The 12,287-nt window shown below is 39.6% G+C and overlaps 1 protein-coding gene across 1 annotated transcript in view; it reads left to right on the top strand.

Moving 5' to 3' along the window:
* LOC124789334 (tuftelin-interacting protein 11) overlaps positions 1 to 12,287 on the top strand; it is a 150,423-nt gene that overhangs the window by 88,319 nt on the left and 49,817 nt on the right. The window contains exon 8 of the mRNA XM_047256653.1: positions 1,400 to 1,609. Within this exon, the coding sequence (XP_047112609.1) occupies positions 1,400 to 1,609 (210 nt within the window). The remainder of the gene's footprint in view (positions 1 to 1,399; positions 1,610 to 12,287) is intronic.

Consider the following 12,287-nt stretch of genomic DNA (forward strand, 5'->3'; position numbering starts at 1 on the left):
AAATACTACTGCTAGAGGCCGGGCCTGAAATACGTCAACAGTACCATGCTAACGTCAACAGTCAGTTCCACGATAGCCGTCCATGAATGCTTTGTGTTGTTTATTGTTCATTATTTTCTTTTCTTCTTTTGAAATAAGTGAAGTGACTCATCCGGGTCCATCACAGATTAGGATTACGGCCTTTACAACACCTGAAGAGGTTGGTGATCCCTGTGACAATGTGTCAGTTCTGCTGTAGGCTGCTGCTCAGTGAAATGGAGGTGGGTTTTTTTTCCCTGCACAGCTCCTTCCCCTGTGGCGGTTAAAATTCTGTCTGTCTATGCCCATGGCCACCTGCAACAACAGCCTGTAGCGCTTGCCTTCTGTGTTATAGCGTTTTGAGGGGGGGGGACTGTAATATTTCTTGATGGTGCCAAAATTCTTCCCCTAACGTTAAAATCGAGTGCCATAAGTTCTGTTCAGCTTCTATGCTAAGTGCTTTGTCAGTTCTATCTGTAGCGTTGTTAATCATGGGTTGTAGGGCTATGAATGTCCACAAAAGGTCGAAATTAATGGTCTGCAGATTTTTCAATCTTCAAATTGGGCAGGAAAAGAACAAATAATGCCCAGAAACACCATATATTAGAGACATGTTTACTTAACTGGTGGGGAAAATGCTGCTGCTTTTCAACAGAACAATCATTTTTGAAAGCTTAAATACAGCCAAATGAAGAAAACAAAGGCCATTGTGGAGGGAAAAGGTGTTGAAGTTCCTGCAAAAGCAAACATTCCAGTCAGAAAGTTCCCTATCAGCATTTTCGCTAACAGTCAGTTTCAAAGAAATGATAATTTGTGTCTTAACATATGTAGTGCCAGCTTTTAAATTTGTGTGTCTGATCATTTACAAAGAAAATAGATGCAAATTTCGACAAAAATAGATGCTAATTGAGCAAAAAATAGATGTGAATTGTGCCAGAAATAGATGCTATGTTTTCCGGTCCCTAAGTATTATAAGTGTGTAGTATAGAATAGAAGAGGATAACAATTCTCTGTTGTAGTCACATGAGAGTCCTCTGACCTCAGACTCATGGCTTTAAATGTGTTATTCCAATAGAGAAATCGTATGATTCTAATTCTGCAGTTTATATTGCGTGGATAATTTTCTTTATGTTATGTGAATATCGTTTTCTATATTTATTTATGGCTTTTCTTTTGTTGTGTATCACTACTTTGTAAACTAAACAGAACTTTCTTCTGTAGTGTAGTTGGTATGATCTGCTCGATGACAAACTATAACTGAAGAGGAGGCCGATACACAAATTATTTTCCTACAGATAGCTTAACAAGACTTTGCTAATAAGCTTCCATAGTTTTATGATCTCTAGAAACTGATAGTGTATGTTTTTTTCCCAACATGCAGGACATAATCCAGAATGATCGTCGATTGCGTTACACAAAAGATCAACTGGTTGTTATGACTCAGGAGAAAGATAGACTTAAATCAAAAGTAAAAGATCAGGAGCAGCAAATAGAAAAACTACAAGCCCTTTTGACAATGATTGATGATGCTTTTAAGGATGGGAACAGTTTGACCCTTGATAAAGCAGCAGCATGCTTCAGAGAGGTGCAGGTTAGTATATTAGATTTAAGTTAACAACGCTTTGGAAAGTTGAGAGTCTATTGTTTGTGCAGTGTCTCCAGCATGGATTAGTTTGTCACTATGTACAGTTAGTGATCATATTAACACAAATTTTTCTTTTTATTCTTATGTATTTGTTTTTACGTGGGGTTCTATTTACACAGCAATATGTGATAGAAGCTGACAAAAACACCGAAGTTTATGCGATCTTCAGTTTCCAAATCAGAGATGTGGATACTGGTGCATTTGTGTTGCAATAAACTGTTGTAACTATCATTCTTAAAACAATTGCAATTTGTCATACTTTCCTTTATTGATGGGCTCCATAGTTTTGAAACAGTGGACGTCATAAGACTTTGTGGCAATGGTGTTTAATGTTTAGCTTAGCTGCTGCCACCCTTAGTAATGTAATATAACCAATACTGTGTGTAGCATTCTAGAGCCATTACATGAGGATTAGGAAATTTCCTGTATACCATGACAGATCACTCCCTGCAACATGTGCAACCTATACATTATGCAGAGGATTATCATGTAGGTTTTTTGTTTAAAATGGGTGATGAAGTAAAGCTAGGTCCATCACTTATGGTACTCTTGATTCCCCACTTAAATGATACTGCAAAGCATTTCTTATATCTGTCTGTAATTTCTATAAAGAAGCCCAGAATGAAGCACAATCCATATGGTACAGTGCCAGCATTACATGAGTAGTTGGAGCTTGTTTCCCTTGCCCTTCCCCTTCCCCTCCCTGCCCCACACGAGGCCACTACTTACCCCATAGAGACTATTAAATCTAATGGTATAGAACTACGGAAACATTTGCAGTCTGCGTCTCTCACTGGATTGTGCGCAGACATTTTTATATATTTTGGTTAATCTCTGCTATAGTTTGATTTCATGATGGGACGTACTGATTGTTCTGAAGAAAATTAATTTTTAATTTATGTGGTGTCTAACATTTTGTTTAACAGCTAGAAAAATTAATAGCTTTACAAACGGGCTGTGTAAGATGCCCATACAGAAGTATATGGCTATACAGAAAAGCTTGTGTGAACATCCAGCTGATGTCTTATTTTTTCAAGTGGCATACACAATCCATAGTGATATATGGGAGTGTACAAAGTTCATAAGTTTGTTCTCTGAAAGTTTGAGAACTCTTTATATAGTTCATGCATTTGCTACCAGAAGCCTTGTCAGTGTTCATCTGAGAATTTCAGGTGCTACTTGCAAACATTCTGGGTGACACAGCAGATGTCTAGATGGTAGACCATTTCATCCCAACATATCTTCATTTACCCACTCAGAATCCATAAAATATGCAGTTCCTCAAATTATTCAGTTGATGTTACGAAGAGGAGCACAGACAAACATTTATGATGGGCTCTAAAAAAAGAAGTAATTGCGATTTAAATTCGGTGAGCCCATACAATTTGCATCTGCTCATTATGCAAAACACATTCTCTTTAGATGCCTCATGTTTCACAATTGCATGAGGGTTTTTTGCACTCTAGATCATACTGTTATGATGATTAACCTGAAATATTACCTCGTTCACAGGATATTACGCGTCATCAACTTCACCATCTCATAGTAGTTTGTCAATTTCGTTGTGCAAGGTAGTGTGTTTCGACTTGTCTGCTGGTGACAGTTTATGGACAAGCTCAAATCAAATAATGGAAAATCGAGGATGGAATGTAACAATATTAGGGAAGGAAGTTGCTACTCACCAGATTGTGGAGATGCTGAGTCGCAATACGCACAACAAAAAAATTCACACAATTATAGCTTTCGGCCATTAAGGCCTTTGTCAGCAATACACACACACACACACACACACACACACACACACACAGATATATATATATATATATATATATATATATATATATATATATATATATATATATTTTATAATTTTTCCCACGTGGAATGTTTCCTTCCATTATATATATATATATATATTTTCACGCAAACACAACTTGCACAAACCTCTGCTGTCTCAGACAACTGAAACCACACTGCGAGCAGTAGCACAGTGCGTGATGGGAGTGGCGACTGGGTGGGGGTAAGGAGGAGGCTGGGACGGGGGAGGGGGCGGGATAGTATGGTGGGGTGGCGGACAGTGAAGTTCTGCAGTTTAGATGGAGGGCAGGGAAGAAGGTGGGGAGGGGGGAGTTAAGTAGCGGAAAGGAGAGAAATAAAAAGAAATTAAAAGACTGTGTGTGGTGGTGAAATGACGGCTTAGTGCTGGAATGGGAACAGGGAGGTGTCTGGATGGGTGAGGACAGACACTAATAAAGGTTGAGGCCAGGAGGGTTACGGGAACGTAGGATGTATTGCAGGGAAAGTAAGCAATTCAGAAAAGCTGGTGTTGGTGGGAGGGATCCATATGGCACAAGCTGTGATGCTGTCATTGAGATGAGGGATATCATGTTTGGCAGCGTGTTCAGCAACAGGGCGGTCCACTTGTTTTTTGGCCACAGTTTGTCGGTGGCCATTCGTGTGGACAGACAGCTTGTTAGTTGTCATGCCTACATAGAATACAGCACAATGGTTGCAACTTAGCTTGTAAATCACTATTGGTTTCACAGGTAGCCTCTTTTTGTTGTGCCTATTGCGACTCAGCATCTCTGCTTTATGGGCAAGCTGCTTTTTGTACAACTTGCAGGACAGGCCTATTTGTTGAATACACCTTACAGTATGTCGTGATACTGTTAATTTACTAGTGTTGTTGATATGGTGGTGATACAGGTTTGCTTGGGGGACACTCCAGCTTCACATCACTTACAAACAGTTCTCTCTTCCCTGCCACTCAGCTTGAACTGACTTAAGTGACTGCAGATCTTTCAATGGGTTTGCAGGTCCTCAACCAGGATGCTCCCTGGAGATGGAATTTTAGTGACCTCACATGTGCCTACATGTCGTGAGAGCACCTTCACCTATACCCGTTTTCTCCCTTTACTCTGGCCCCACACGTTCCTCATGTACACCTTGTCACTCACCACCATTGGTGCCACATTCGTGATCCGATTAGGAGTGCAGGCTTCCCTTTGGTGGCCAAGAATAGTGCATCCCCCCACTGCGTCCCACTTAACCCTCAGATCGCTGGGGTCAACACACACTGACATTAGGTCATTGAAGAACCAGAGGTTGTTCAGTGGGATGTTGATCTTGAACACAATCAACTTGGGAGGGGTCGTTTTGGCACTTCGTAGCAAGCTGTGTAAGCTCAGAAAAATGGTTTGAATAGATTCTGAATGTTTATCACCATCATGGTCCTCTTGTTTGGGATAAGCCACAGGAACCACATAAATGTACCTTCAACCATAAACACAAAATGATTACCATCTTTGGTGCACTGTTGCGGGCCAAGATAATCAATAAATAATTTGTTAATGGGTGGAACTCATCAGTGAACTGCAAGAGGGTCCTTTCGTTATTGATGGGTTTCCCTCACTTATGCTCCTCATACCTAACCACTAACTTCTGGAATTCAGCTTTCATGTTCTTCAGTGTTATGTGCTCATTAATTTTCATCTGCATCTTATGGACACCCAAGTGCTCGCCACACAATGATTGGTGAAAATATCTAAAAACAGCCAGACCAAGCCCCTGGGAAGGCAGATTATCACTTTTCCGTTATGTCTAATGCATAACAGAGTGAATATCCTTTCCTCCATCGAATACTTGTTCACTTGATGCCTCTCTGTAAGTTCTTCTTATATGGCAGTTAATTCCTCAGCTTTTTCTTGCTCTTGCTCAAGATCACAGAAGAATGCAGGGATTTTGTTCAGTACAGCAGCCGCCACTTGGCAACAGGGCACCCTTGCAGCACCTGCAGGTAACAATGCCTCTGGCTCATCTTCTGCTCCCCCTCCCAACTTCCTGACAGAATATGTGGCTTAGTGCGTCAGCCATTTGCTTCTCTCACTCTTTGGTATGCACAATGTCAAAATGGAAGGCTGAGATTCACATTGCCCACCATGCTATTCTCCCCATTTTGCATGGGTGGACCAAGACCCAACTCCTATGATCCAGCTAATACACTGAATAGTGCAGTTGGGGAGACCGACTGCCTGATAACTTTGTCCTTTAATCATTCGTTCACACTCTTACATAGCTCTTTTTTTTTTTTTAAAGAAAAAGGGGGCGAGAGCCGACAGGGTGCCCGCCACACTTGATCATGGTCGTTTATCCTAATCTGATAATTTATCTTATTCATCACCGCTAACCTGTTGGTTAAGACATCTGGAAACTGATCTGGCAATCCAAGCAATTGCTTTGTTCTAGGTTCCGGCAAGTGCCCGACATCGAACCCTGACCCTTCATCTTGCACACGACACACATTAAATAAACTTTGATGCCTACAAAATGTAACCCTTTTGACAAGGCAAAATTTAAAATAGTACTCCTTGCAGGCTACTGAGAACACATCAAGAAATCACAACCCAGTAACATTTTCAGAGTCAGGTGCTCAACCGCTAAAAATCTTCTTGGCCACGTGAACTTCGGAATTCTATGTTTGATGCAAACCTGCCCGATGACCTCTAAGGTGTTGCTCTAAATGGATCAGCAATCCTCCTCAACCTACTGTAGATGTGGCAGACTGGCAATATGTGTACTCATATTATACCATTCACGATCGACAAATGATACACTACTACCTGACTCAATGCATACACTGGTTCAGAAGATAAGGCAGCAAACACATTATGTTAACTCTGCACATTGTGTGACAGTCACGTGGTGCTAAGTAGGTATCCTGTCCCCATGCCAGCCTCTGGCATCAGCTGTTGTTGTGTTGCCTGAATTCCCTCTACCCTTCTTGCCCCCCCCCCCCCCCCCCCCCCTCAGTTTCTCATCAACATGCTTAACATTCTCCACACTGATTATTATTTGTTGTAGGTCAGAAAATGAATAAACATTACCTACAGTTGGTCTTGTGGTTGTATGCTCTCCAGAACAATCACTACTGCTTCACTTTTGCTATACCCATACAGAGGGCAACCATTGCCGTCCACACCAGGTCAACATAATCAGGCAATGTCTCATCAGCTGCCTGCAGCTTAAAAAAATACTCATTAGTTAGAAGGGGAGGTATCTTCTAACAAATCAACACTTTCTTCAACCACACCCAGTAAGGAAGTGCATGTGCTGCTCACGTCTCCAACTGTTTGTGCTGTGATGGTAATTGGCTCATCCAACGCACCCCACAGCCACTGGCACAACTCAGCCAGGCTGTTCTCGTCTGCTTCCCCTCTGATTGCAGTTCATGCTACGAATTATATTTTTTTTTCTTGCTCTGATGATATAGGATGCTACAAACACACAAGAAGATGTTACAATGGAACTGATAAAAATCCTTTAACTATCTAACCCACTGACTAATGATAATTTCTCTTAATTGTCAGTGCCAAGGGATGTATTTGCACAGCAAAGGTATGGTAGAGAGATCCTTATGTTGTAAGCCACTGAATCTTTTTTTACAAATCTTATTTGCACAGCAGTAACTACAAGTTTTGCATACATTGGTTCTTGAGCAGGTACTTTGGTTCCTAATATAGTTAAGCACTACGCAGTTATGAAATCACTAATAATTTTAGAAACACCACAGACTTCCGCCCAAGCAGGTATACACATGTAGTGGACTTCTGCCTGTTAAAAGAACTAAATGTCAGCAAGGTTCCTACCTACCTAATATTTAACCAAATAGACTTACAAAGCAATTGGGCCTCAGCCCACAAATATGATTTTAAGAAAGATTAACGGGCTTCTGTCCTTAGAAAAATTGAGAATTCGATCTATAATTTACATTACTTTATCATGGGCCATAGGCCACTACAAACCGAACAAAAATATGTAAAAATACTAATGGGCTTTTGCACTTTATTGTGGGCCATAGGCCACTACAAACCGAACAAAAATAAGTAAAAGTACTAATGGGCTTTTGGCCAAAACAGTTAAGCACACAGTGGGTTTCTGCCCCTTAAAGCAACAAAGAAATTGATCTATAAGTTACTATAAGTCGTTGTTGTTGTTGTTGTTTTAGTCTTCAGTCCAAAGACTGGTTTGATGCAGCTCGCCATGCTGCTCTATCCTGTGCAAGCCTCATCATCTCCGAGTAATTACTGCGAACTACATCCTTCTGAATCTGCTTAGTGTATTCATCTCTTGGTCTCCCTCTATGATTTTTACCATCGACGCTTCCCTCCAGTACTAAGTTGGTGAACCCTTGATGCCTCAGAATGTGTCCCAACAACTGATCCCTTCTTCTACTCAAGTTGTTTCACAAGTTCCTTTTCTCCCCAATTCTATTCAGTATCTCCTGATTAATTATGTGATCAACACATATAATCTTCAGCATTCTTCTGTAGCACCACATTTTGAAAGCATCTAGTCTCTTCTTGTCTAAACTATTTATCGTCCATATTTCAATTCCATATGTGGCTACACTCCATACAAATACTTTAAGAAAAGACTTCCTGACACTTAAATCTGTACTCAATGGTAAGAAATTTCTCTTCTTCAGAAACTCTTTCCATGCTTTCGCCAATCTACATTTTATGTCCTCTCTACTTTGACCGTCATCGGTTATTTTGCTGCCCAAACAGCAAAACTCATCTACTACTTTAAGTGTCTCATTTCCTAATGTAATTCTCTCAGCATCACGTGATTTGATTTGACTACATTCCATTATCTCATTTCAATTTTCTGCTATCCTACTTTCAAGACACTGTCCATTCCGTTCAGCTGTTCTTCCAAGTCCTTTGCTGTGTCTGAGGGAATTACAATGCCATCAGCAAACCTCAAGGTTTTTATTTCTTCTCCCTGGATTTAAAAACTACTTCAATTTTTCCTTTGCTTTTCGTTAATGCTTGTCCATTTTACAGATTGAATAACATCGGGGATAGGTTACAACCCTGTCTCACTCCCTTCTCAACCACTACTTCCCTTTCATGCCCCTTGTCTCTTATAACTGCCATCTTGTTTCTGTACAAATTGTAAATAGCCTTTTGCTCCCTGTATTTTATCCCTGCCAGGTTTAAAATTTGAAAGAGAGGATTCCAGTCAAGTTGTCATAAGCTTTCTCCAACTCTGCAAATGCTATAAATGTAGGTTTGCCTTTCTTTAACCTGTCTTCTATGAGGGGTCGTTGGGTCATTATTGCCTCGCATGCTCCTGCAGTTCTATGGAATCCAGATTGATCTTCTGCGATGTCAGCTTCTATCAATTTTTCCATTCGTCTGTAAATAATTCGTGTTAGGCCATGTCCTATGTAAATGTCAGAAGTGACCGATAGTGAGCGACGTCTGGATACATGACACTCCAGCAACAAGCAGCAGCATCGAGCAGAAAGCTTGAGTGTCCTGCATGCGAGTGAACACAACCTGCTACAAGGTGGCTGCTTAGAACCAACCAGCTCTATAAAACGGTGCTGCTATACTGTAGAATACTTTATTTGTAGAGTAAGGCTACAAAACTAGCTTTACTTAGGAAAATAAAGGGAAAAGGAATGCTATGCATGAAATTTACAAAGAGAAGAATCTTCATGGAAAACTTCATAATTTATATCATCAACTCTGAAGATCACCAGACAAATTCTTTGAATAAATGTGAATGAGCAGAGGAGCATTCGACTCTCATCAATAAATGAAAGACGAATGTTTTTTTCGTGATCAAGAACTTTTAACAGCTGATAAATGTGGAAGAATGACAGACTAATGCAAAAGAATGAGTGTAGCACCTGTGAACTAACTGTGATGTAACGGTAGCATTCCTGGCTGGAAACTGTAGTTAATAAACAAACCTGAATTGGGTCCTGGCTACTTCTTATATTTTAACTGACTCAGCTACAATTCTGTATACTAAATTTTACGTATACTGTTTAGACTGCATCGCTAAGTATATTTTTAAGGTCTTGCCAAAGTATTTGTTCTTTTAAGTGTATACACACCTATCCCAGTATATTAAGCACATTAAATTCCTAATAAAATACAATGAACAACCGTGAAATTTTACTGATATTTAATTTTGCGAACATAATTCATCAGCAGTCAGTGTTAAGGTCAAGTGTTTCAGTTAATCTAAATAGTATTCAAAAGTAAAGCATTAAAAATTTTGAAAAGAAAGTCAAACATTTTGTGAAATAATTTGTCTAAAAGTATGAAATAAAAAATATTAGAGAAACATTTAATGTTCCTCATTTTCTGTTCAGGATTTTGAGCATCATTCAAAGGCACATGGAATGTTTCTCTGATTTGTTTATTTCTTTTACACAAATCATTTCTTTCATTTTTTTATTTTCAAGTTTTATTCAGAAAGCATGACCTCATTGACAGACACCTCATTCGCTTTCCTAACATCCTCTGTTCTCAAAAATCCTAACTGTACTTGATTCGAAGGAAGCCTTTTTGACTTTTAATTCCACACCGATGTGTCTTTTTATGTGCAAAGTAGCTAGGCCCTCAACAGATGAACTTTTTACACTTCATTTACATAGCTTTCCAGCTGCTTTTTGTGAAATATTTAAATTTTTCCTCAACTCAGTAATTAAGTTTTCCTTAAGTACCCTGATTACTTTCAAGCAATTAAATATCTCCATGCAAAATCAGACCTCATGCTGGTCACTTTGATATCTCATTTGCCTGTTTCTCTCTCCTTGTTTGGCTATGAAAATTCGGACAAAACCTCATGGTGTAATTTATAGGATGTCTTGTTTTTGCTCTGCTCACATGTCTGACAAAAAATATCGAGTGTTAATCATACGATAAAATAGTCCTTTGTGTGTTCTGTCACTTTCAAAAAACGTCATTTCAGTATCTTGAATCGTTTATGAGATATGACGATTTTTACGACCACTTGATTCTCAAAATGCAGGAAAGGATTTGGACACACCGCGAGCAATCCGTTCATGGATATAACCATCAATATCTCAAGAATAAAAACAGATATCATTCCACTCTCAACTTTAATTACAATTTAGATATATTGGTTACATTTCATAAACAATAATGTATGGCATAAAATGAACTACACGGGAAGTCTATGTGATGTGATTTTATCTCTGCAAACCCTTAAAAATTTCGTGCAGCCATGTACTCAGTTTTGTGCAGCACAGTAACTATGGCGAATAACGAAAGTAAATTCTGACCTTTATTGTGGAAAGATATCAAGCTGTAAGATGTGAAGAATCAAATTTTTTTTACCATATAGTTTGCTTTTAAATCAGATGATAAGTATTTCATAGATGTTGACATGTCCGCTCCACTGCTTTGCTGAGAAGATGCGTGGCTGTCGCTCTCACTGTTGCGTGTGCTGCAGCAAGATTCAAACATGTTTGAATTCAAACATCATTAGTTGTAGCAGAGGACATGCAGTCCATGCACGTTGCGCATGTTGGACACTTCCGTAACTCTACCTGCGGTGGTGTTCCGTTGTCTGAAGCTGTCGCACGCTGTCGATCGCTTGTCGCTTACGTAGGGTGTGCAGGGTGTATACGACCCAGGACAACAGGGAGATCTGGGAAAAACCTGGGAATTTTTTCATCCAGGAGAAAACCGGGAAAAACCCGGGAATTGTTTAGAATTCCGGGAATTTTTCATTGTTTTAGTTTTCAGTTAAATTTTTGTGATTTTGTCTGGTAAGAACCAATACTCTAACAAAGGATATTATTGTATCCCGTTACTGCAGAATAATACTGCAGCAACAAAACATGAACGGGAGAAAAAAGAAAAACAAAAATAAAACTTAAGTTGCAAAGGAAATGTGCTCATACAGGCGCCTGCCAACAGTAAAGTATGTCAAAGGCTTTAGGAACACTATGCAATGCTTTATAACAACAAACTGCCTCTGATGAGCGTGACGAGACAACTGTTTAGATTCATTTGAGCATTTGCGGGCGGGCTCTTGCGCATGCACAGTTAAGTCTCGTATGAGTAGTACCTTCTCCCGCTTCTGGTTACGGAAGTGTGGCTGGGCGCCACTACTTAATATTGCCCCTGTTTGGAAATATTGTAGATCTGGGGCTGATGTATAGAGCAGTCCGAGTTGTGGTGGGGAGGTGGGTCATCTCCACGTGACCTGTGTTTACGTTCAGTGATTTTGTTGTTTCCTCTTCGTTTATTGCTCTCACGTTAAATGATAACAAAACGGATTTCTGTGGCTGGGAGCATTCAAATGAATTAAAATATGTTCGCATAATTACGGCAGACTAAAATATGTTACTAGTTTCAGATTTTATTTCCACCTTTGACAGTCAAGCATTAATCGCCTAACAGAACAATGAAGTTATTTTTGCCGGTTTGCTAAAGAGATTTGGCTTTTATTAATCCTTTCTACTGAGGCAGTCAATTTATTTGAAATGAAGTGTTTAATTTCACACTATTAGCTAGTTTCAACTGTTCGCTGCATTTCAAGTGCACATATGGCATTATGCTATAATAAAGAACCAACCATGAGTACTGGTACGCCAAGAAAATTTACATACGGATGTGCATTTTAAGCCGAATTATGCATTTTAGTATGGTTCGCGAAATCCCGACGCTCTTGAAGTATCCTTTGATGTCTTGTTTCTTTTATGACATAGTGTAAGATCTTTTAATGTTTTACACGTACAAACATATGGGCTTCCTGTGTCGTCATAGCTGCGCAAGCGCGGTGACGCCAGGTA

The sequence above is a fragment of the Schistocerca piceifrons genome, chromosome 3, assembly GCF_021461385.2.
Source record: "Schistocerca piceifrons isolate TAMUIC-IGC-003096 chromosome 3, iqSchPice1.1, whole genome shotgun sequence".
In the NCBI taxonomy this organism is placed as follows: domain Eukaryota; kingdom Metazoa; phylum Arthropoda; class Insecta; order Orthoptera; family Acrididae; genus Schistocerca; species Schistocerca piceifrons.